The 26380-nt window shown below is 36.6% G+C and overlaps 1 protein-coding gene across 8 annotated transcripts in view; it reads left to right on the plus strand.

Moving 5' to 3' along the window:
* Nucleotides 1–26380, plus strand: part of FRY (FRY microtubule binding protein) — a 428026-nt gene that overhangs the window by 299371 nt on the left and 102275 nt on the right. For all 8 annotated transcript variants that reach the window (XM_055317436.1, XM_055317438.1, XM_055317431.1 and 5 more), the window contains 12 exons: nt 5393–5651; nt 6941–7123; nt 8881–8967; nt 11107–11366; nt 11980–12169; nt 12829–12953; nt 15374–15431; nt 16306–16397; nt 16758–16930; nt 18239–18399; nt 19569–19679; nt 22783–22937. In XM_055317436.1, coding sequence (XP_055173411.1) covers nt 5393–5651; nt 6941–7123; nt 8881–8967; nt 11107–11366; nt 11980–12169; nt 12829–12953; nt 15374–15431; nt 16306–16397; nt 16758–16930; nt 18239–18399; nt 19569–19679; nt 22783–22937 — 1854 coding nt within the window. The remainder of the gene's footprint in view (nt 1–5392; nt 5652–6940; nt 7124–8880; nt 8968–11106; nt 11367–11979; nt 12170–12828; nt 12954–15373; nt 15432–16305; nt 16398–16757; nt 16931–18238; nt 18400–19568; nt 19680–22782; nt 22938–26380) is intronic.

Raw genomic sequence — 26380 nt, forward strand, 5'->3', positions numbered from 1 at the left:
AAAGAGAGTACCATCTGAGAGATTTGGAGGAAATGCCGAAAAATGAGAATGAAATGGAACTCTTTGGAAATCCTAAATTTTGCATCTCTGCTTTTGCCATTTTGCCAGCCATGTGATCTAGACAAATAATTTAATCAGACTTTTCTCCTTAATAAAATTGGAATAATACTGCCTATCTCCTAAGACTATTCAGAAGGCTACATGTGCACTTTCATAGATGTGCACTTTGGTTAATCCCAGGGAAAATATGTCAGCAGGGAAAAAAGCAGTTATCCATTAAATTGAAGTAGAAAGAAAGTTCCCTGATGTCAGTGAAGTTCTAATTGGTGATGGTGATGTGCACTCGGCCTTTGAAATACTAAGTTTTTTAAATGTCATGCAGTATTCAGGTACAATCTCAGATGCTATTTCTCTGTGACTCTGTGTACAAGACACTTCCTCTGGAATTACTCTGATCACCAAATCCAGTGACGCCTGGATCTGTAGACCATGGTGCCAGGCATGCAGAAGGGATTCTGTTAGACATGGTTGGAATGTCAATGCTATTTATGGTGCATCGTGTTTATTATTATGTACATTCTTACAGAGCTCAAAGCAATGGTTACTGTTTTTATGAGGGGAAAGAGTAATAACATTCTTCAGAGTTCAAGGCTTAAAAATCAAGACTGTACTTATATGGGAAGCCAATGAAGAGGCCTTTTCCATAAAACCCTCCAAAAAAAGCTGGAGGCTGTTCTCCTCAAGAGAAAGATAATGGAGTACTCGACCTACATACTGGGTCCTGTTGACCTCTCAGATCTTGAGAAGGTCAGAGAACAAAATGAAGAAATTCAACAGCAATAAATGTGGTTTTCAAGCCTATAGTTACCTTATTCCCCCATAGTCCATTCACATTTGGACTGAGTTCACTCCTGAGACAATATACAGTCTAGTCTAAGAGATATGAGACACTTTTGTTCAGATGTCTCTTGGTTACATCCATGGTATGTTGTCACTGGAGAAAATTTGCTTTTCTTTCCTTTTTTTTTTTTTTTAGATTTTATTTGAAAGAGAGAAGAGAAAGCGAGCTTGAGCAGGGGCAGAGACAGAGGGAGAGGGAGAAGCAGATTCCCCGGTGATGTGGGGCTCAATCCCAAGACCCTGGCATCATGACCTAATCTGAAGGCAGATGCTTAACTGACTGAGCCACCCAGGTGCCCCACAGTTTTCTTTATAACTGGCAAAATAAGACCAACATTCATGCCAGGTCATGCCCCCACCCCAGCTCAGTTCCTGAATAAGGAGTTTCAAGGATATATCCCACTTGACTGTCCCCAAGGCCCCTTCCTGACATTTCAGGTAACGGCTAAATATCACAGACACTCTAACTTCAGACTTCTGTTAGTATGTTTAGCAAGATAGTGTTATATGGAATGAACTGGCAAACTCCTCTGTCCAAGCTACTACATTTCTGATTTTATGTATATTGCTCAGCCCACTTCTAATGGCCAAGGATGGGGAATCTTTCTACTCAGATTTCATGGAAGTTACACAGGCGATCCTGGTATCATGGCAAGATCCCTGGGGAGGATTTCCTTCCTGCTCTCACAGAGCCCACCCTTTCCCAGTTGTCTGGGTGCTCCCGAGATTCTCCACATAGGAGGGAGCTTACTCGTGTCCTTGGCCATAGGCATCATTTTTCTCTTACTGTCCTCCCAAATGTTTCCTGCTCTGTCTGTTGACCACAGGAAGGACCTTTCCCTCAACAGTCTAGAGGCTCCTGTCCTCTGTCACTTCCCGCAGGGCTACATATGCTGTTCAGCGTCAGGCCTCCCCTTTGAACAATTTGTTGTAAGGTTGTGAGAATCAAATAATGCATATAAATCACTTCACATAGTGCCTAGAACACAGTAAGCTCTCAGCAAATGTTAGTTATTGTTTTTAGGCATCTTTACATTTGAATAACAGATTATGCCATGATGTACAATGCGTTTTCATACACATTATGTTAAGAAAGCTGGGCACATATTTATTCCTATTTCAGAGAAGGTGATTTGAACTTCAGAAAAGTAAAATAAAAAAAAATAAAAAAAAAGTAAAGTCGGTTGCTCAAATGTACAGAATTTTCCTGAAGCCAAATGGCAATGACAAATGTCATTGGTTTGAGGCAGATAAATACTTTTTATGCAGTGTCTCCTTTTAATTTGTGGCAATTTATGAGCTAAGGCATACACAATTCCATGATCTTCTGGGGTACCTGAAAAATATCTGTTGTTTACCATTTACCATTCACTTTTCGGTATATATCTGTATAGTGGAAGGTGGCTGTTTAGTTTGAGTAGCTGAGAACTATAGTCTCAACTGCATATATTACCTCAATAAACCACTTAATTACCTTAATTTTAATTTATTTTATTTTAATTGAAATGCAGTTCAGAACACTGTACATAGATGGAAGTTCATTCTTTCATACCTGCATAGAAGACATTCCAACCACTTCTGGTGAACTGTTCCAAAGGCTAGCCATCCACCTGTCAGTAGATCCCTCCTTTTGAAAACCATTGTCTCCTGGGCTTGACTTTAAAACTGTGTCTGCTGCCCTTGACGATGTTATAGGGCAGTGTGTTCCCATATCTTCCTAATACCCTTTGTTTATTCTGCCATAGTTAGAAGAGGCTGTTTCTCCTAATGGATCTTTTTCTTCTGGATATAGTTTTTGAATTTGAAGTCACTCCCTTCTGATTTGTGTACCTGCCCACAGCAAAAATCACTCAAGAGTACTAAACTGATCCCATGTTAATCCGAAGCTCATCTTTATGAAAGCATTTTCCTCTAAAAGCCATTTGTCTAATCTGACCAACCAAGAAGGTGGCCTTGCTAAATTCTGGTTATTCCCCCTTTTAACGCAAATCCTTACTTATTCAATAAGAATTTGTGGGAATAGCACATGCCCTTGTGATCACACAACTCACCCCCTCTAGATCACTGAAAACAGGGCCTCCAGAACCCTCTGCACTGGCATGTTACCATCATTTAATATTTATTGGGTACCTGTCCTTCCTGTCCTAAAGGAGGTTCATCATCTATAGAAACTTATTCTCTAAAACATTCAGGACCACAGATTGGTATAAATATAATACATAGAAATAATGAACTTAAGATGAGAAGATGACTTCAAGTGTTTTTTTTTATAAACTAGTGTTTTTTTTTTTTTAATAAACTAGTGTTTTTTAAACCTGCAAAATGACTCAATGGTGCTTATAGAGCAATGTCTCCTCCCAAATGGGTGGACTTCAGTCCCTTTCCCCAGTTGCAACTCAGATTTTGTGTGTTATGTAGTAGAGTTATACTTAAAGGTTTGGGGGGGGGGAAATAGAGCTGCCAATTGAAACACAAAGAAAGCTTGTAAATTTCTGCCATAGACAGTCCTTCATTGGAAGCCCAGGGTAAAGATCTCTACATTTTCCTTTCGCAACTGTGACCCCCATAAGAACTCTAGACTTAATGGCTAAAGTCTAACCTTAAAAAATCAGCTTAGATCTTCCTTCTCAGCATCTTTGTTGAACGTCACTTGCTTTTGGAACAGAAAATATATTTTCCCTGACTTGATATATATCTGTTCATTAGAGAGCTTTTTGCCTGGTTTATATTGTCAAATGTGGACCAATTAGTGTGCTTTATGCTTCAGAGAAGAAGAAAGGTATTTGCTTTTCAAGTTTTAAAATCATGTTTATTCAAAAACAGAGGACTATACCAGACTTGTTTAATGCAGCAAACTGGCTTAAGAGTTAGAAGTCTTGGGCTGGAATCCTGCACTTTGAGCAAGTTCCTACACCAATCTGGATCCCAGTGTTTTCTTCCCTTCGTTGAGGATAATACCTGCCCTGTTTGTGGGGGCCCCCAGTGACTCAGCCATTTTCTTCTCTGACATTGAACACCTCCAGGCTGCTGAGTGCTGGAAATTCTATCTCTTCAGTACCTTTGAATTGTCTCCCTTTCTATTTCTCCTCTGCCTTGGGTCAGCCCCCCAACTCCATTTGTTGCCTAAGTCACTGCAGTGACCTCCTAGCTTGTCTCTACCCCAAATCTGGTTGCTTCTCCAAGGCATCCTCCATATTCCTGCCTATTTTTTTTTTCGGATTTGAATCTAATCATGTTATTTCCCTTACAACTTTCAAGATACTGTTCATTTTTTTCCCCACAGAAATAGTTATCAATTACTGAGTGCTACACTCAGTGTGGTGCTACACATTGTATGCGGGTCAACTTCATGAACCTCACAAGTTTATGCAATGCAAGTACACTTATTGTCCTCATTTTCCAAATGAGGCTCTGAGACTTTAGAGCCATTGACTGACTAGCACGAGATCACATAGGTAAGTTAGTGACAGAGGCAAGACACTGATATGGGCATTCTGATTCCAGAGCACATACCCTTAACTACTTCCCCACTGTTTTGCCTCCAGGGTGGCCCACAGACACTTCCCCGAGCTGCCCCTGCTTCCTCTCCAGCACCATCTCACCCCTCATTTCTGCAAGCACCTCGCCCAATAGACATGCCATACTGAACTCCATATCTGAAGGGTTGTGTGTCTGAATTTCAGGAGAGTCTCAAAAATATTTGTTTCTTAAATAAAATGAATCCAAATGAATAAAAGAATCTATAAAACATGACATTAACTGTGATGGCTCATACCAATGTCAAGATTTAATATTACTATAGTATTCTAGGTTATGCTACCAATACCCAGTATTCTTCAGTTGACTTGAGTTTTCTCCACTTTGACACTATCTACACTTTGGTCTAGATAATTTTTTGTTGTAGGGAAGTTGTCCTGTGCATTTTAGGATGTTTAACCACATCAGTAGGTTCTACCTACTAGAGAGATGCCAGTAGCACTGTCTGAGTTGTGGCAATCAATAATGTCTCAAATATCCCTTGGTGGGACAAAACCAATTACAGACCATTGATCTGACCCTTAATTCACTGAACTTCTGGGTGAGTCCCTTAGTTTCTTTGCTTCTCAGTTTTCCTGTCCTTAAAAGTGATAGGGTGTGATACTAATTTATTCTGTAGTCAACATTGTATTAAAAAGTATTCAGATATAGCAGAATGTCAGGTAATATTTTAGATTCAATCCTGAAAGAGATAAAAGGACATTAGTGAAAAACAGGTGAAATCTCAATAAAATCTATAGTTTACTTAATAGCATTGCACCCAGGTTAATTCCTTAGCTCTGATAAAGCCACCGTGGTTGTATAAGGTGTCAACATTAGGGAAGCTGAATGAAGACTAGACCAGAGGGTGATCCATTTTTGAGACCCAAATAAAAACAGAGAGCTGTATGTGTTCCATCACAGATCTAGAAGAAAAGTTAATAAAGGCTTTTATTGTCTTTTACTCATTTCACAGGCTCTCTATTCATATGGACGATGAGCTGCGACATATTGCACAAAATTCCCTTCAGGGTTTACTTGTTGACTTCTCAGACTGGAGGGAAGATGTACTGTTTGGTTTTACCAACTTCCTACTCCGGGAAGTCAATGATATGCATCATACGCTCCTTGATTCATCCCTGAAGTTACTGCTCCAGCTGCTCACCCAATGGAAACTGGTCATACAAACTCATGGAAAAGCCTATGAACAAGCCAACAAGATCAGAAATTCAGAGGTGATTCTCGCACTCTAGACCCACAAATGTATATTCCCTAATATCATGTATGTATAAATAAGTTGCAGCTCGGAGAACCTTTGGAGTTCTTACTTCCAGCCACCTAGGAACTTTCTCCCTGATGGTGGCCCTTAATTTTTCCATCTTGTATAAATTGTGACCAAGAAACTCAGGGTTGCTATGTCATCAGGTTAGATTTGTCATCATTCAAAAGGCCATTCAGGGAATAGAAATTGCTTTTTTCAGAGAGTTATGATTATAAATCCCTAAGAACAGGTGATTATAAACATGGATATAGAGCTGGGTATGGATATGCATATCGAACTGGATGTGGACATGCATATCTAAAAGTTAGTAACCCACCAGTTTTTTTGTTGTTTTCCTAGCCCATTGATTGCATTGTCCAATATCCACAGAACAGAAAATGCAGACTTAGGATTTTTTTATTCCTTCCCACCTCAGTCCTAAATGCTAAAATTTGAAGAGCAGATTATGGAGAAGTGTCAGAGGAGGGCAGTGGTGACTTAACACTGGCAATGAGGAGATGGAGAAAGGGCCTGGCAGAGGAAGAGCACCAGTGAGAGTTTGAGGCACGTGGAGGCTCAGGGAAGTACAACAGCACTGAGGAGATGGCCAGGATCCCAGATTCTAGATCATTCCTCTTTCCTTGGATTGTACACATGCTAAAGGCTAATAGGTGGAAAAACAAGAGTTATGTGAGCTCCTCAAAGGAAAACTGAAATGGATGTGGAATCTGCCATGTTGTCCAGCTTGCTTTTATTTTAGGCTCACTTGGTTGTGGCTTGGGAACTTTCAGAACCCATCTCATAAATGTACACACACCTAGGTTAAAATCGAACTCAAGAAACAAGGAAGCAAGTGTGATTAGAAAGGAAATGTTTGAAAATTCAATTGTATGGTATCCAAAAGTCCATAGGGAATCTGAGTCAAAACAAATTAGGCCACTTCGGCTAAATTTATGGTGTAATCTCAAGTAGTATACGGATGGAAGCAATTTTGTTCTTACCAATATTAATAGCCTTTGCAAGTTAGTTCTTATCAGAGGTAGCAGATGGTTGACGGTATTCCAGAGTAACAATTAATCTAACAAAAAAAGGGTTCTATGGTATGTCATGAATAATTATGAATTTAGAGTTGTGTCTGGTTGTAAGCCATTGCAATTAATTTTAATATCATGAGGTCACACATGCTCAAAGATGCACATATGAGTAGTTTCTTCTTTCACTGTTATTTTTCTAAATATCAAATGTGTTCTTATTGCCCAACAGCTAATTGCAAATGGCTCCAGCCACAGAATCCAGTCAGAACGAGGCCCCCACTGCAGTGTTCTTCACGCTGTAGAAGGCTTTGCTCTGGTTTTACTCTGCAGTTTCCAGGTGGCCACACGCAAACTGTCCGTTTTAATACTCAAGGAAATTCGAGCTTTATTTGTTGCCCTGGGTCAGCCCGAGGTATGGATTATCCTTCTGAATTTTCTAATTCACTTCTTTCTTTGAAGTTGAGACTAAAACATGTAAATAAGGCATTGCTATTTTTATGTACTTTCATATCACACATGATGTCAAAAAATAACTTTTGATTCACCATGAGTTTTTGATTATGAAATAGCACTGTTGATCTTCAAAAGATAATTCATAAATTCTAAGAGCAATAGGAAAGACCATTCTTGATTCTCTAAGAGATGGTCCTTTGTTAAGAAGTGAAGAATTTTAAGATTAAGCTGTAGGTCATTTTCCTGAATAATGTTCAGCATACATCAAATTAAGAAGACATTATTACACTTATATTAAAGAGTGAACGTGAGAAAATAATGACTTTCATTTAAATGATCTAGGTATCAAACAGTCTGGCTAACTGAAATTTGTTTAATTTCAATAATTTTAAAATGGCATCACAAGAAAATATGTCCCCTTGAGACAGGAGAAGTAAGCCAATTATTAGACATGATCGGCCAGCTAACCTCCATGCTTGGTCAAGTGCTGTCTGCCATGTTCAGATGTTAAGGCTCATCACCTGCCAGTACAGGTGGCTGAATCAAAGTGGCCTAAGTTGATGAAAGAAGGACCAGTTCTTTATGTCACATACTTCTTTAGAAAAATGCTACTTTCCATGTTCCTGTTTTAAATCACTGAACTTGGTTTTCTGATCCACAAAATGGTCATCGTCTTTATCAAATATTTTCTAATTCATCACAGTCCTTTTCTGTTCACTTTTCCTCAGGTAGCTTTGTAATATATTTTAGGACATCTGTAGTATCTGGTAAATGGATGTCTAAGACATGCTGTATGTTGACAAACTTCCATTAAGTCTCTATGATAGGAATGATAATAATTACTAAGATTGTGTTAAGAACATTTTTCCTATGTTGCTCTCTTCCACCAACCACAACTTTGTTTTTGTATAATTTTTTTATTGAGGTATCACTTACATACAACATTATATTAGTTTCAGGGCATGACATAATAAGTCTATAGTTGTTTACACTGTGAAATGATCCCCACCATAAGTCTAGTTAACACCCATCACCATACAGAGTTATAGAACTGTTTTCTTGTAATGAAAACTTCTAAGATCTACTCTCTTAGCACCTTTAAAATATGCAGTATGGTATTATCACTGAAAGTCACCAAGCTGCATCCCTGTGGCTTATTTATTCTGTAGATGGAAATTTACTTCTTTTACCAAATAGCTATACACAACAGTATACCACAGAATACACAGGTACCAACTGTCAGTCTCCAGTGCATTTTCTTTGAAACTAAAATTCAATCACAGTCAACAATTTATCACTTATTGTAGCAGACCAGTGACTTAAGTTAGTACCATTTTTTGGTCTGGCAAGCCATATTCTTGTGGTGTTTCCATTCCTTAAAATTGATGATAACATGAACACTCCAATGGATGATGTATGGCACTGGTGTTTAAATCCTGCTATACGTGTGCAACTTTTTGAAATTCAAGTCCATGTTTTTTCAATACAACATGAAATTGGAGCTGTAACCATCTTCCACTGAAAATTGAAAGACTAAACTCAGAATCACAGGGTATTTTATCTACTGCCATTCACCATCTCGGCACTCACTTTTCTGTGAGAAAACCCTTATCACTATCTTGCAAGCTATTCTGCTTCATGTACTGAACAAGGGCAATTGGGTGGGTGGGAAGGATTCATTTCCCCATGGAGAGTAACTGCCCACCCTTTGTACAGGACGATGACAGGCCTATGATTGATGTCATGGATCAGCTAAGTTCTTCCATTCTTGAAAGTTTCATTCATGTAGCAGTTTCAGATTCGGTAAGTACACATTTGATCCTGATTCCCAATTGTTCTTCAGTGTAAGCTCTGAACCTGTCTGAAAAACAGACAAAAAAAACTATGTGGAAGAATTCTCGGGGGTTCACGTCCGATTCATAAACTGACACAACAGTGCTTGTGAAAACAAGACAAGCTTTTCATATACTAGCTTAGAAAACATTCAGATAAAGTTCAAACAAAATTTGAGCCTTAGGAATATAGATAATATTTTGCAAACTACAATTTCAAGAAGAATTGCTCAGGATTCTTTAAGAAAATTAATTATTTATCATGCCTGACATCATTATGTAACTTATACATGGTGCTTTACAGTTTACAGTGTGCTTTCACATTTTTTTTGACCCTCTTAAATACTGAAACTCAAAAATATTAAGGGGCAGGACCATAGTCACACAGACAAGTTTAGGGCCTGGGTTTGACCCTAGTTGGAGTCTGAACCTAGGACATACAAATGTGCCATACAAATACATTCTCCCTTTTTAGAGAGCATCTTGGCAACTTTCAATTTCCTGAACAAACAGAAGAGAAATTGAAACTGATATTAATTATCTGATTTTCTAAAAAATCAGTATAGTGCAGTAAGGGTACCTGGGTTAATTTCAGCTCACTAGCTAAAAAGAGGCAGTGCATGTTCGCAGTACCCACATTGCTGTTGCCCTTTGTATATTCTTGTCAAATAACTATAAATGAATATCAACATATCTGACAAATAGCTATAAAAGAAGACAAAGCTTTTTTGTGGTCTTTCTCGGAGACTGAGCACAGATTCCTACCTTTAGTGGACTTGTTCTTGCTTATGATTGTAGTAATGATGATCATTACTCAAACTGTTAAGCCAAGCAATGCAGACTTTCATAGTGATATTGCCTAGTCCTACTTCTTTTAGAACTTCAGTTTGCTTTCACATGGCATGGAAGTCTAGTTAAATTGTTTAGTATACAGATCTTAGTTGCCTGCAGGTTATATTCATGTGATTTTGGTCTGTTTATCAGAATCAAAATCTTGAGCCCAGGGTAACTAGATCAGCAATGCTGTACTTAAGAATATACAAAGGAAAGGGAGAAGTGGAATATGCCTGCTTTGTGCCAGGTGTTTCTACATTCCTCATCTCACACAATTCATCTAAAGATTAGGTGATATTAGCATTATAATTCCCAAGCCATAAATTAACATCTCCCAGACAGAAACTCTGGGATGGTCTGTGCTCTTCTCAGATCATGAGCTTTGGATGGAGGCTGTGTTGGAATCTCCTCTCTGGTTCTGAAGCTCCAGCTGTGCCCCCTTACACGCATTAACCATTGTGATCACTAGTGATGCACATTTACTCACAGGAATCTGGACACCCAACAGATAAAATGGATGGTTTTAACTGCCTGACTGTCATAAAAGCAATTGTCTCTCCTGGCACAACTGCTAGATTATTTGAAACTTGACCTTCCCTAAACTTTGATATTCTGGACTTAAAAGACAATGACACATACAAACTTATGGGAGATATAGATCAAAAAAGTTTTAGTATATGTATTTTTGTTTTGGCTTGATATCACAGGACAAGAACAAGTAGGTCTCTTACCTCAAAAATCATCAGTGAAATGCCCTTCATGAAAGGGATTGCATTTTGACATCTCCCTAAGTCAAAGGGAATGTATTCTAGTCCAGGTAAAAGTAAACATGATTATGGCTTTAAAAAGCTCAGGATGCTAATTACAGGAATAAAAACACATTTATGAATCTCAGAAGTTAATAGCTTTTAAGAATTTTAAATGGCAAATCCAGGGTCGGGTTTAATTTAACTAAGACCATATATTTTTTGACAACTATTTAATGAGCAGCTTTGGTGTACTAATGCACAGTGCTATGTGTCATTAATGAAATATGATGCATGTCCTTAAACTCTGTACTTCAGCTGCTTGCAGTCTAGCATAGGAAACAACAGTGGCTACAAACCAACGTCCTATGTGGTAGGTGTGGGAGGGGTGTTTCAGATTCAAAGCTTGGCCCATTGCAGAGGTGGTCGGAAAAAGCAGTATGGACAAAGGGGCATTTAGGCTGAGCCATGATGTGGATGTGTAATTTACAGTTCATCATCAATTCATTGCCTACTTCTTGCACCTGCAGGCAACATTACCACTGACCCACAGTGTGGATCTGCAGTGGTTGGTGGAGTGGAACGCAGTCCTGGTCAATAGCCATTACGATGTAAAGAGTCCTTCCCATGTCTGGATCTTCGCTCAGTCTGTCAAAGACCCCTGGGTCCTCTGCCTCTTCAGTTTCCTGCGGCAGGAGAACTTGCCTAAACACTGCCCCACAGCCCTCAGCTACGCCTGGCCATACGCCTTCACTCGGCTCCAGTCTATCATGCCCCTCGTAGACCCCAAGTAAGGGAAACTGTCTTCCTCTGTTTTGTTTATCATTTGCCCTCTTACATTTCCATTTTATCTAAAAGATGGGCATATTATAATCCTCTCTAGTCTTTGTATTTCCTAATACAGAAATCTGAACATTGAGTGAAAACAGGTCAAAAGTTCTTATCTAGAGCTAGTTTGTTTTTTGTTTTTAATTAATAATCCTGGATGCCTGGGTGGCTCAGTGGTTGAGCGTCTGCCTTCAGCTCAGGTCATGATCCCTGGATCCTGGGATCAGGTCCCACATTGGACTCCCCTCAGGGAGCCTGCTTCTCTCTCTGCCTGTGTCTCAGCCCATCTCTCTTTGTCTCTCAGAAATAAATAAAACCTTAAAAATAATTATAATAATAATACAGGTGATTGAGTATAGAATGTCAGACCATTACTGGTGAAAATAGTCTTAAAATTATATTCAACTTCCCATGTAGTAGAGGCATTCCTGTCCAGACGGTTCTTAACAGCATAGGCAACCCTTGGCAGACAATTGTTCAACTCTATCTGAGCACTTCCTAGGATCTTAATTTAATACATGATATTTAAAGTCCAGCACTTACTTCCACTCTTGTTTTCAACTCTGTATTTCTAGTAGCCCAATCAATGCTAAGAAAACCAGCACTGCCAGCAGCGGAGACAATTATGTTACATTATGGAGAAATTACCTTATTCTTTGTTTTGGAGTTGCAAAACCCAGCATTATGAGCCCGGGACACTTAAGAGCTTCCACTCCAGAAATAATGGCGACCACACCTGATGGTACAGTGAGCTACGATAACAAGGTGACGTGACATGCTTCAGAAGAATTATTCTGTAAGGTTTTTTTTTAGCTTGTTTGTCTAGAGTTCACAGTGCACATGGCACTGTGCCTGCCATCTGGAGTATATGGGATCAGATTTTCATCCTACACATTTCTAAATTCCATTGAGTGTTGATGTGCATAATTTATTATTCCTCCCTGACACGTGGAGAACTGAAGATAAAGAGAAGTTAAGAAACTTACTTGAGATGATAGAGGGACTTCTATTTATTAGCACCCTGAGGTTTGATTTCTGCTCTACATACCACATTTCGCTCACTCCTCACCAAGCATTTGCCTTTAAACCCTGCTTTGATTAAATGATCTTGTTAAGAATGGTTTTGTAAAAAAAAAAAAAAAAAAAAGAATGGTTTTGTAGACATAATTGTTTTTGTTTTTAAAGAAAACTGTTATAATAAAAATATTCTTTAGAATTTTTTGGTTCTGGGTAAAAAATTACATTCATTGTGCTGTTTTAAAATTTATGTCAGTCTGTTTTTTTTTTCTTTCTTTCTGAAATGATGGCAGTGCTTTGGGATGTGGTTTGGTACTTTGAAACTGTTATAATGGAATCATCATTTGATTAAAGGAAGCATCAGTTATCATGTTACCTCTTTTTCACTTTTAATCAACTTGTTTCAGGCCATAGGCACCCCATCGGTGGGAGTTCTGTTAAAGCAGTTGGTGCCTTTGATGAGACTAGAGGGCATTGAGATCACAGAGTCCTTAGTTTTAGGATTTGGAAGAACAAATTCCCTTGTTTTCAGGTACAGTAGTCTCAATGAGTTCTTCTAAATTCGTTCTGCTGCTGCTTTCATAGTTCCTATTTTTAACTCAAGTTTGAGTTTGCATGTGGGCATGTGCCTGAGGAGTTAATAGGTTTCATGCCATTTCCTTTGTGACCGCATTGTGTGTGACCTGCATGGAGCAAGCATTCCTCGCAATTGCCTTGGCTTTTCCCCTTTGATTTTATGTCTCAGATTTTATCTCGTGTGCAAGCTTATTTTATTTTAGAGAAGTATCAATGAAGATAATTCAGCATCCATCGCTAGTTAGCCAAACTTTTCAGACACTTCACTGTCAAAACAATGAGGTCTGCTCATCAGCCATTTGTGCAACAGGCTCTCAAAGGCTAAGCATTGAGAGAACTCTTTCAAGAGTCTTCTGTTACACTGGCCAATCTTTTTAGAAGGTGCTTTATCTTCCCTCATAGAACCATCGTATCTCACTTTCTGTATTCCTTACTCATTTCATGCCTTTAATCAAATAACCATTCCATCTGAGGCAGTGTCAAAGCCTTTTGAAAGGGCCATCATAAAGTGTTAGTTTGGACTGCCTCTGATGACTTCAGCTAAGCAATGAAAGCCTATAAGCTAAAGTAAAATCCTGACGTTTTTTATGTAGATAGAAAAGGGAAGGCTCCAAGTATCTGTGAGAAAAGAAAAAGAAAGATTAATGAGACATTTTAGAGGCCATTGAAAAATAATCTGCTGCATTATTCATGTGTAGAGTCAGATTTTATTTTTATTTTTATTTTTTTTTAATTTTTATTTATTTATGATAGTCACAGAGAGAGAGAGAGAGGCAGAGACACAGGCAGAGGGAGAAGCAGGCTCCATGCACCGGGAGCCCGACGTGGGATTCGATCCCGGGTCTCCAGGATCGCGCCCTGGGCGCCAAAGGCAGGCGCTAAACCGCTGCGCCACCCAGGGATCCCAGATTTTATTTTTATAAAAAGTAATTGTGAGTTCTGATACTTGAGTCCCAGTTAACCAGTGTTTTACTACTTATTGCTTAACTAGTTAAGACAACGAATCATATAGATATACTACAGGAAGATAAGAAAAACAATTCCTGGAATTACCTAACATTCTTTCCCAAGGACATAAGCTCTTGTACATCTCATCCTCTCAATATTCCTAGGGGAGGGTAAGATTATATTATTTTCTAGCCATGTGGGTCTGGAAAGCTTAAGGTCTCTGGGTATCAGTTCCTTTGCCTGTAAAATTGTTATAATAAATACAAATAAAGTGTATCTAATCAAAAAATAAAAACTGTTATAATTATAGAATCTCTCTTACAGATTTCCTGAGAGGATTAAATGTAAAAATAGATGTAGTAAATATTCAGTAAATGGTTGTTATTGGAGGAGATCATTAATATTATTTCCATTCCTTTGATGAAGAAACTCTAGTATCTGTGTTAGAGAAATCTGAAATGGAATGCAAGTTTTCTGTCCCAGCACAGGATGCCATGAAATTTACCTTCCTAACTTTGTATTTCCCTGGATGGATGATGTCTAACAGTACAAAGCATCCTGTCAGAATATTGCAAAGGTGTTCAGGCATAAAGTAGGCTGTAGACAGAATACCTAGCAGCAGGCTAGAGTTCATAATTTTGTCTTCTTGACATATTCCTAAAATATTTCCCAAAGAAGGCATATAACTAAATTAGCAGATATAAAGCTGGGAACTAGAGATATTGGGGACAGGTGAAAGATAGATAAATGGATGGATGGATGGATGGACTGATGATCAAACTTTTGTTTTTACTTCACTAGAGAAAAGATTTTGATGAAAACCTTATTATTGTAATACTTGCTATAATTTGCATTTATCACATAGTTTAAATAAAGATTTTATCTTTGAACCTCCAAAAAGACTTCATTGTAAAATCAACTATTAGTTCACGGAGCACAGATCCCAAAAGTAATGCCATGGCAATTGCATGGTCTCTTTTGCTCTAATTAGAGTGAAAATGTCATCTGTGAGGGGCTCCATTTTGTTTATCTCCATCCCCACTGCCTGTAGTAAAGTGTTTTGATTTTAATAATCACTTGCAAAATATTGTTTGTTTAGAGAAGGTTTTTTGCCATAGAGGTCTCCAGAACAGGAAATCAAAATCAAGTCAACAAATATGTATTGAACCAAAATTATGTACGTAACACTGGGATGAGAACCAATAATACAAAGCATAGGCCAATACCTAGTTCCATCTCACCATGTGACTGAGACACAGAAAGGCCAGGGCAGATTTTGAAGTCAAAAGCAAAGGGAGAAAAGCACATGATTTAGGATTGAATGGATGTATTTGGTAACAAACTCGGTGTCAGTAATAAGGATGTATTTGGTAACAAACTTGGTGTCAGTAATAAGGAATTTTAAATGCTGACGTTTTTCCTCCATAGAGAATTGGTAGAAGAACTTCATCCATTAATGAAGGAAGCTCTGGAACGAAGACCAGAGGTAAGATCTTTAATTTAAATACTTAATGCCTCAGTTTATTTGGACAATGGTATAAATTTAGATTACACTTAATGGTTTCCCCTAAAAAAAATATACAAACAGCCAACATGCTTTTAACAGTGAATCTTAATATTTTAACTTCTGTTATTTTTATTATTGTTCAGCATTTATTTAGGGTAATATGGTTCCTTTTTTAAATATTTTGTTCCAAACTCATGAAGGCAAAACAACCTCAATAGTCATATGTATGTAAAAATATTACATTCTTTTTTGCAGGAGGTTTGAGTTGATTGAATTTTGTTTTTTAGCTTATTATTTTTTACAAGGAGTTGGATGGTCACGAATAGTATTTGTTTCATCTAGCATAGGAAGAATTTTCCTCAACATTATCTTCCCTGAAGTGAACTCTGAAAAGGACAAACTTATGATGTAGCAGGATACAAAAATAAAGAATAAGATGGAAAAAGAAGCTTTCCATATAGCAGATAAGCTGCAAGAAGTAGCAGAATTTTAGCAGTGTGACTTGCAAGACCAGAACTGGTGGTATTCTTCATGTCCACTATCCCTTCCTGCTGTTTCAGGGACTTTGTCTTTCAGTAGATGCCAGGAGCACCTAGGAAATGAGGCTGTTTAGTTAGTTCTCCATGTTGCCACCTTGTAAATATTTACTGACCTACTTAGGATCTGTTTCCTTTATAGCCTGTAATAGCAAGCATTTTCTCTAAGGATTTAGAAGAAGGAAAGATGGCTTTTGTCTTTTACATTTAGGGAATTGAAAATAGCTAGATGATGCTTTTCTTTCATACAGTTTCCCAAAACAAAGTTAATATTGTTTTGCCCACATGCATAAGTGGTGTTACCTCTTTCCACACAGAACAAAAAACGCCGAGAACGGCGGGACTTGTTAAGGCTACAACTACTTCGAATTTTTGAGCTTTTGGCTGATGCGGGTGTCATAAGTGACAGGTAGGATGAAAATTCTAATGAGTTCATCTCTTCTCACCAAATTGTCCCTTTTGTCTCTCTTTCTCCCTGTATTTCTTTCTTCCTTGCTTGCTTGCTTGCTTTCTTACTTTTACATCTTTTTCAAGATGTTACCTTTAACTTTACTCAGGAAAGTCAAAAAAGGCTTCTTCTTGGTGTTTTTTTTATATTCTATTTATACTGCCCATGGGTCAAGAACAAAGTTAGCACATGAATTGACAATGAATCTTATTTTCCATGAAGCATGTACTCCTTTGACATAAAGACTAATCATCTAAAAGCTTAATCTCTTTATTATTATTATTATTATTATTATTATTATTATTATTATTATTATTCCAGCACAAATGGAGCCTTAGAACGAGATACTTTAGCTCTTGGAGCTTTGTTCTTAGAATATGTGGACCTGACCCGCATGCTTCTAGAAGCTGAAAATGACAAAGAAGTAGAAATTCTTAAAGATATCCGGGCACATTTTAGTGCAATGGTCGCCAACTTGATTCAGTGCGTTCCAGGTACAGTGATGCGTCATTTCAAAGTACCTTCCTTGCTTGAAAAACCATTTGTGTTCCTCATTGCTGTGCTTTCCTCCTTCATCCTGCTGGCCTCCATACAGGGTGGGGTCTGGGATGGGGTTGTTCATTTATTTTGAAATACTTGGGGATAGACATGAGAACAGATTGTGGTTATTCAGCGCAGAGTTGGAAAGGGAACAATAGGAATTAAATTTGGCTTTGTGCTTATTCCATTATTTTTTTAAGACTTTATTTGAGAGAGAGATAGTGAAAGAAAGAGAACATGAGCAGGGAGGCAGAGGAGAAACAGGCTCCCTGCTGAGCAGGGTGTCTGATACGGGGCTGGATCCCAGGACCTTGAGATCATGACCTGAGCTGACACTCATGACACTTAACCAACTGGGCCACCCAGGTGCCCCTATCCCATTATTTCTATTCTTTGTTTGGGTTCCCATCTGAAAATAAATCTATGCAATTTCTGTAGGAAGGAAGTAATTCAGGGGGAGCATTCACAGAGGCTTCATTTCTTCCTTCTCATTGTGCTCATCTGTGAACATCTGATCCAACCCCACAGTAGTCCTCCTTTTGACTATCCAAAGCAACACATTCTATAGAATTATATTCAGCTCAGTAAATTATATTCTTGAGAGTTGGTTTTTTTTCATAGTGCAAATGGGTATGAAACCCTTTCATCTAATAAAAGCATAAAGAATAAAAATAGCTGACCAGTTTGGTGTAAAAATTAATTACTGTAATTAAAAGTGTTAACACAATTACAAAAGGCCACAATGCAACTGGTGCTACTTTTTCATTATTTCTGTGTTGCAAAACCTTCTTCTTTCCAATCCTCCTCCTCTTGGATGACCCTAAGTTAGGATTTGAGTTGACTTCTTCAGTTAAAGTATGTTTGCTTAGAATAGAAGTCTATACATTATATTTCACAGTACTTCTAAAGACGGATAGCAGCAGTTGAGAGAACGTTTGCTATGTGAGCAGCAGTTGCGTGGGAGGTGTTGCAGTTTTCCTAGACACTGATTAGAAAGCAGTATCTGTGAGTCCACTTTTTCTTTCTGCTTCCCACTCTGGACAAGGTGCCATTGATTGCAGCATGAGGAGAGGACTATACACTTAAAGAGAAAATTAGGCTTGACTTCTTAAATACTTGTTTCATTACCTAAAGAAAACTTGAGTTAGAAATAAAATTACTCCTTTCTTCAAAATGTGTGAATCACATATAATATTGACATAAACTGTATTCACTATACTTTTCAGTCTAGTAGACTCTTAATTCTGTGTTTTTCTCTCTAGTTCACCACCGAAGATTTCTGTTTCCCCAGCAGAGCCTGAGGCATCATCTTTTCATCTTATTTAGCCAGTGGGCAGGCCCTTTCAGCATTATGTTTACTCCTCTGGATCGCTACAGTGATAGAAATCATCAGATTACAAGATACCAGTATTGTGCATTAAAGGTAGGGCATCTTTGTCTCAGGGAATGACTTGTCAGACCGATGGTCTCTCCTTAAATTAACAACCTTTCCTTAAGCTGATAACCTTGCCTTAAATAAAGTTAAAATAACTAATATGATATGATAAAATATACCTGCATATGCAACAAACACTCTCACCTATAAATACATAAGCTGATTTTTTAAATTCTAAAACATACACACAGATGGCTTGTATAAATATGTAAATATTCCAGTTGGGCTCTCTGTTTCAAAATACAAAACTTTTCCAAGCTCTTACTTTTATTGAGTGCATGAGAACACACAATTCTACTTATCTACCCTGTAAGTAACTGCCTTGTCAGTTAACTTACAACCTGAAAGATATGTATGTTACCTCAAGTGCAGAGCCTAGCAAGAGCCACATTCTCTTTTTAGGCTCCTATTTTAGAAGACTCCCAAAAATAAATTTCCACACTACTAGGACTGTTCAAATTTTTCACAAGCATGATTCCTTATAGCCTCATTACCTTGAAAAAACTGTGTATCAGCTCTGTTGTATATACTGGAAGTTTGCTGACTCTCTAGATGACTTTGCCTCAATGGAGATGATTTAAACCATGGCCCTCATAGTCATTTTGACCTACTAATTACAAAGTTAATCAAGATCACCCCTTCTCTTACATTCCCTTCCTCTCTTCCTACAAGTAATAAAAGTCTATATTCTTAATTTTTTTCTTTGACTAAGAATCATAATTATCTATTTCCATATTTTCCGTGGTTTGTCAATTTAGTACATTAGTCAAATATTTATCATCAAAGCAAAATTTGAAAAGCTATATTTACCTGACAAGCAGAACTTAATCACTTGAATTCACTGAAGGTAAATTTTAAGTCCTGTGAAATGGTAATTTTGTCATATCTTACTCTTTCATCACAAAGATTTGTTATAATCATAAAATTTTATGTCCATAGAGTTAAATTTTTATGGTTTTTAATTCTTCTTTAAAAATCCAGAATTGAGAATCGCCCTTCTTCTTGAATCTAATAAGGAATAATTTAAAATCTTGTGAAAAAACTGCTTTAGTAGATCCTCATCATTTATAAATCTGGTACTTGTGTTTCAGGAAGTCAGTTGCATGTTATTAGATCATTACAGGTTTCATTCCTGTGTTTGGTTGTTTTGTTATCAGGCAATGTCAGCAGTATTGTGCTGTGGCCCTGTGTTTGACAACGTGGGCCTTTCTCCAGATGGCTACCTGTATAAGTGGCTTGACAACATTCTGGCTTGTCAAGATTTACGAGTAAGTACTAGCCAAAAATACGTTGTTTTTAAATTTTTTTAATTTATTTATGATAGTCACACAGAGAGAATGAGAGAGGCAGAGACACAGGCAGAGGGAGAAGCAGGCTCCACGCACCGGGAGCCCGACGTGGGATTCAATTCCAGGTCTCCAGGATCGCGCCCTGGGCCAAAGGCAGGCGCTAAACCACTGTGCCACCCAGGGATCCCAAATACATTGTTTTTAAATGTCTAGGGTGTTCTGCCTTGATCAGGTTACTAAGGTGCACAAGCATTGTTCACAACATAATCTTCACACATCAGTCACAGAAGTATAGGTTTTGTGTTGCCCATCTTACACTGGTGCATCAAGATAAAAAACACAACCTATTCACAAAGTTGACCACTAACCAGCCTGAAAGCAAGTCTCCACAAAGGTCATAGGATTGAAATGATACAGACTATTTTCTCTAATCACAAGGACAATAAGCTAATAATCAATAATAAGATAATTAAGAAATGCTCTTCTAGATAACTAGTGAGTCAAAGAACAAGTAGCAATAGAAACTGAAAATTATTTTCACCTGAAGAATAACAAAAATACTATATTCTAACCTGGTGGGCTGTAAATAAAGTCTTAGAATGAAATGTATAGCCTTAAGTATATATACTAGAAAAAAAAAAGGTTGATTTTTTTTTTTTTTGGTATTCACATAATTGGTACATTAATTCAATAAACACTAAGACTTCTTTAGGCCTTCCATTTTAGGACTATTGTAGACAGCCAATTTTGAGATTTCTAGGCAATGAAAATTTAACACATGAAAGGTACTTGCCATTACTGATCATATTTCTAAAAAATGGTATTAAATTCAGGTTAGAAGTGGAGATTGTTCTGTAACTGCCCACATATATGAAGGATTCAATTGAAGCAAATGGGAGAGGATATGAATAGGATTAGACTTGAAAATAAATTTTTATACAAATTGTAGTGATAATTATGAGGAAATATCGGGGAAAAAAAGGTTGATCATTAATGACCTAAGTGTCCATCTCAAGAAGCTATAAAAAGAATAGCATATCAAACTGAAAAAAAAATAATGAAGGGAATTATGGAGATGAAAGAGAAAAAATTAATAAAGATGATCATTTAAGCCAAAAGTTAAATTTGTTAAGACTAATTAAATTAAGTCATGGCAAGTCTGATCAAGAAAGAGAGAAGACATATGTCACCAACATCAGAAATATAAAGGGGACATCCCTACAAATGGTAGATATTAAAAATAAAAGAGAACATATGAACATGTTAGTGTCAATAAACCTGAAAATTTAGATAAATGGACAGATTCCTAGAAAAACACAGCCCAAGAAGAAAAGAAAATCTGAATAGTCATCTAAGTGATAAAGAGATTTTATCTGTAATTAAATCTTCCCACAAGGAAAACTTTAGGACCAGATGTCTTTACTGATGAATTTAGCATTTAAGGAAGAAATTGCATCAATTTTATTATTATTAAAAAGATGAACAATGTCAGTGAGGAAATAGAGCAATAGGAATTCTCACACAAAGCTACAGAGGGTAGAAATCAGAATAATTACCTTGTAAAACTGATTGCATCATACTCAGATATATATTTCATAAAACATATGTCCAGTATGTACAACATCAGACACATACAAAATTGTTCAAAGCAGTGTTATGAAGTCAAAAGCTGGGAACAACCCAGATGTCCTTCAGTATAGAATGAATACATTGTGAAATAATCATTTGTCAGAATGCAACAGAGAAACTGAATGAACATAGATGACTGTCAAACATGAGTTGTATGAAAGATAACAGACACAAAATTATATGCTATATGATGCCGTTGCATAGAGTTTTAAAACAGCCCAAAGTAACCAATGGTGGTGGAAGTCAGGATAATGGTTCCTTTTGAAAAGGAGAGAGAGACAAGTGATAGGACAGTACATAAAGCTGGCTTCAGTGGTACTGGTAATCTGGTGTTCACACTGGTGTGTTCAGTTATAGTAACTCATAAGTTGTGAATTGTATACTATGTATCTTACACTTCAATATAAAGTTTCTAAAGCTAAATAAAAACTTGCTGATTTTCTTTCAAGTCAGAACTAACTTTTTAAGGAAATGTTATTTTTAAGTCCTTTGTAATAGTATCATTAGCTTTTTTATCTGCTGCTAATTACTTAAGCCTATGGGGAACTAGGCTGATGATGTTTGACCATCCAACTAGAATATTGCTTCTATCTTAGCCCATACCCTGTAGCAAAAATTAATTAATTAATTAATTAATTAATTAAGAAAAAAAAAGAGCCAGAATCTTTCCTTCTCCACCTGGTTGCACCTGGCAAAAGAAGGAAAGAGGAGACAGGAAGATGTTAACTCCCTGAAGGGAATATGGCCTCCAGGCACTAGGCTTCTCCTGGACAAATGTGACCATCCAGTATTTGACAGTAGCTTCAGGAAATGTCAGTAAAGGATCCTATTAATTCTATCTAGTATGATGATCATTTCATATGAGAGTCTCTTATCAAGGAGGATTTATTGATACTACATTTCTTTTTAAAACATTGCCAGCTAAGCTTTGTAATCAAGTTGCATAAACATAATCTGATTTTTTTTCCTCAAAGACTTGCATACATAAAGACCATCCTTGTGTATATTTAATTTTTAACAAAATACACATATTGTTCAAAAATATTTTAAATGCAATAAGAAAACACTGCCAACAAAGTCTTTGTTACCTTTTCAGAATTAAAAATCAAGAATAAGCGAACCGTATATGACAGATTTACACAGAGTCCAATTTAGTTTAGGCATACATTTCAATTTTCAGTTGCAACTTTGCATCCTCTTTAAGAAAGACTACATGGAATAAAAATTAAGATGAAGGGACACCTGGCTGACTCAGTCAGTAGAGCATGTAACTTGATCTTGGGGTTTATGAGTTGGAGCCCCACACTGGGTGTAGAGATTACTTAAAAATAAAATCGTTAAAAAATTAAAACTTTCATTTTACCCAGTTTATATTGGCCAAGCATGATTTTGTATCTTTCCCTGGAATGACCTTTCATTAAACATGAATAATTGCTTTCCTCCATGTATTCAGGTTCATCAGCTTGGCTGTGAAGTTGTCGTCTTGCTATTGGAACTTAATCCAGACCAAATTAATCTTTTTAATTGGGCGATTGACCGATGTTACACAGGTTCCTACCAGCTCGCATCTGGCTGCTTCAAAGCCATAGCAACTGTGTGTGGAAGCAGGTATGAATTCTTGCTAAGTGAAAGATATTAGTCAGTGGCAAGTACAATGAAGGTTGTTCTTCAAGATGTGAATATGAGGGCTGACTGTTTTTTGCAATTACCTGAGCAGAGTAAATTCTAAGGAAATACAAAATGGCCAATATTTCTCCAGCAGATAGACCACTCCCTGTAAGTCTGCAGCTACAATGATTTTTCTCATTCTCTGGAAGACTGATTTGTAGTTACAGCATCCATCTTTTTATTTGCCTGGAAATTCACAGAGAAAAAGGAGAACAAGATTTGAAAATGATAAAGAAGGTACATTAAAGGACTTAAAGGAATTTCTAGAAATGTTTGTGACAGGTGTGAACTGTAAATCCTTTAGCCATCCTGAGCCCAGGAAGTGGTCTAAAAATGTTACACCTATCCATTAAAAAAGAGAGAGAGAGAGTAAAAGAGGGCATCTGGGTGGCCCTGTCAGTTAAGCATCTGACTCTTGATTTCAGCTCAGGTCTAGAACTCAGGATTGTGAGTTCAAGCCTCGTGTTGGGCTTTACCTCTAGGCATGAAGCCTACTTAAAAAATGAATGAATGAATGAGTGAATGAATGAATATTATATCTCTCTTGCCCAAAACTTTAGAAAGGAAGAAAAGGAAAGAAAATGTGACCCCCTGAGTTCCATGGATATTTGTAAAACCACCCTTCCTAGTTATGGAAATTAGTCGCTCAGTGAAGTCATTCAGCACTGTAATTTATTAAGTGAAATAACTTACTATTTCACTGAAATAATTTCATAGCTAAGACGAAGGGTTAATGAAGACTGCAAAGTACATACGCTATTCCCAAGAGAGAGCTTATATATTACAAACTGAGAGAAGGCTGCTCAAGTTAATTTTTGAAAAGACTCATATAGACTATCGATTTTCTTTTCTTTTTTAATTAAATGTTACATTTTAAATAGCTATCTTGAGCTACCGGATGAAGGGAATAAAGTGAATTAGCTTTAAATTTGGACCTATTATAACCTATTCTGTTCTAAATTAATAAGAACCAAATATTAAAAGAACTCTACTTTCAATAAACCTAAAATGAACATGCTATTTCAAGAGAGAGGTTTCTCTTTAAAATTTTTATCTTTCATTTTTAAAGATAGTAGATAACATTTCACTTCTAAAGTTTACATTTTCTATAATCCTAATAGTTGAATGTGTATTACATGCTTTAATCTCTGTGAAAGTTACAGCAGATGAATATAATCTAAACTGTCTTGTTTGCCATCATTTTATTGTATGACGTTAACATTATGAAATAATAGTATACCTATAGAATATTACCAATATAGTATTTTTCTTGCAAAAATCCCTCTCTCCAGTGTTTTTATTTTCAGATATTTTGACATTTTAAAAATAAATTCATGTTTACATGACTCTTTGATTTTGAAAATGTATTTAGAATATGATTGGACCATAGATCCCTTTGACAAAAACTAAAATAATAAAATTTTCTTCTCTTCGCTGCCCTTCTCCCAGTGAACTCGACATGAACTATCCTAGTCAAATTTATTTTATTGCATGGCCATCTCATAAAATATTGTACTGCATTCCTCTGAATGAGTCTAAGTATTTTTCCTTAGGGAGCACAAATAAATGTCTATGAATTTAGCTGTATAGTCTCAATTTCAGTAAGATCTCCAGGCACAAAAATATTACATCATAAAACTCCTCACATTTATATTTTTTAAGATATCATTCTAAACAATTCTGCTTTCTTAGACAAATACTTCATATCAACTTACATTCACAACCCTCACCATTGCCTGCAGGCCAGGCAATGACATGGCCACAACCTGTCCACTAAGACAGTAGCCAGCCCTTCTGTCATTTGTTACCACAGGGCATGTTCAGAATTTAAAATTTCAGCTGTGGCTTAAATTTGCTCTCTCTCTCCCCATAAATCCTCAGTCTGAGTAGTCTAGATAAACCTCCAGATTTGTTTGAATAATTTTTGCACTTACGTTTTCAGTACTTCTTTTGAAAGCAATTCTGGTGTTTTTGCCTTTGCTTTGTTTTCCACAAGTTTACTTCTAAAAACACCAAAATACCTTATGTTATGAAATAATATGTTCCTGAAAAGTCATACCTAAACTGGGTCATATTTTAACTTTCTCAAATTATCTTACAGTAACTCCTACAAGGCATACTCTAAAGGAAAGAAACTTTCTTGTAAAGTAAAGAATCACCTCTTCCTTTTCAAATAGAAATAAGCATATGCTGGATTTATTTTTATGGAATATGACAGTTTATAACCAGACTCATTTATTAAGGAACCATTTACAATTGACTATGAAATACATAAAAAATTGAACTTTTTTTAAACGCTCTTGATTAAATTTTCTACCTTTGGTTTTAGAAGAGGAAATTAGCCATTTTTGCATAGTTCATGTATCACTTTTTGTGTTAATCAGACTTGATAATGAGTAAAAATAGTTCTCTCCATACTTTTTTTTTCTTTTATTTCTAGACCTGTGTGAGTGTATGTGTGTGTGTGTTGTGAACTTGCTGGAATCTAGTCAAAACTGAAACTGTAACTATAACTCTGATATATCTAGTGATATTGAGAGATTTGGAAGTCAGCATGGATCTTGAATAGGACCCATAGAAGTGAGGATAAAAAGAGAAAGTGATGATAGATCTGGAAATATTAATTTTAAAGAATGTTCTATAAAATATATTTGTATGTTATTAAAAGCTATTAAATGTAGCTCAATGCTATAATTTAGCACAAAAGGAAATAGCTCACCTGTCAGGCAGCATTAACTGAAATAACAATTTGACTTCTGTGTGTATTCTTATTAACTTCCCCTCAACTCCAAAATAAATAAGTACAGAACAGATAAAGAAATTGAGAAAGAGATTAAGTGAATTTTCAACATTCTAAATTAAGGTAAATAGTATGCTTTATATTAAAAGTGTAGGCCATTTCTAATTACTGGCTTAACATAATTCTCTTCACATTTAATTAAATACTTGAGAGTTCCATTGTTTTTACTCTTACCCTCCAACATACTACTATATTTAATAAGTGTTTTAGAATTATATATAAGATCAGAGTTTTAATTTATAAAGAATTTTGTTGGGTTTATTTTTGGAGGTGATTTTTGTTGCCATTGCTGTTTGTGTGTCTGTTTTGCCTTAAGCTAACTTCTTAATCAATCTTTCCTAATTTAAATCAGGTCCAGCAAACTAATATATTAAAAGTATATGTCCCACTTATTGTAAGGAAATATCGTCTATCTATTACCAAGGAAGACAAGGGAAGCTTATGATTCATGAATCCTGATCACACTCGCTCGCTGGTGATACTGATAACCTCATTTGGTTTTGTCTGTCAGCAGGAGTATTTCAAGAGAGCACAGAGTTTAGGAATCTGGGCTCAGGAAAGGTGCTGTCTTGAGTTTGAATTT

Source organism: Nyctereutes procyonoides, unplaced genomic scaffold (assembly GCF_905146905.1).
Source record: "Nyctereutes procyonoides isolate TBG_1078 unplaced genomic scaffold, NYPRO_anot_genome, whole genome shotgun sequence".
In the NCBI taxonomy this organism is placed as follows: Eukaryota; Metazoa; Chordata; class Mammalia; order Carnivora; family Canidae; genus Nyctereutes; species Nyctereutes procyonoides.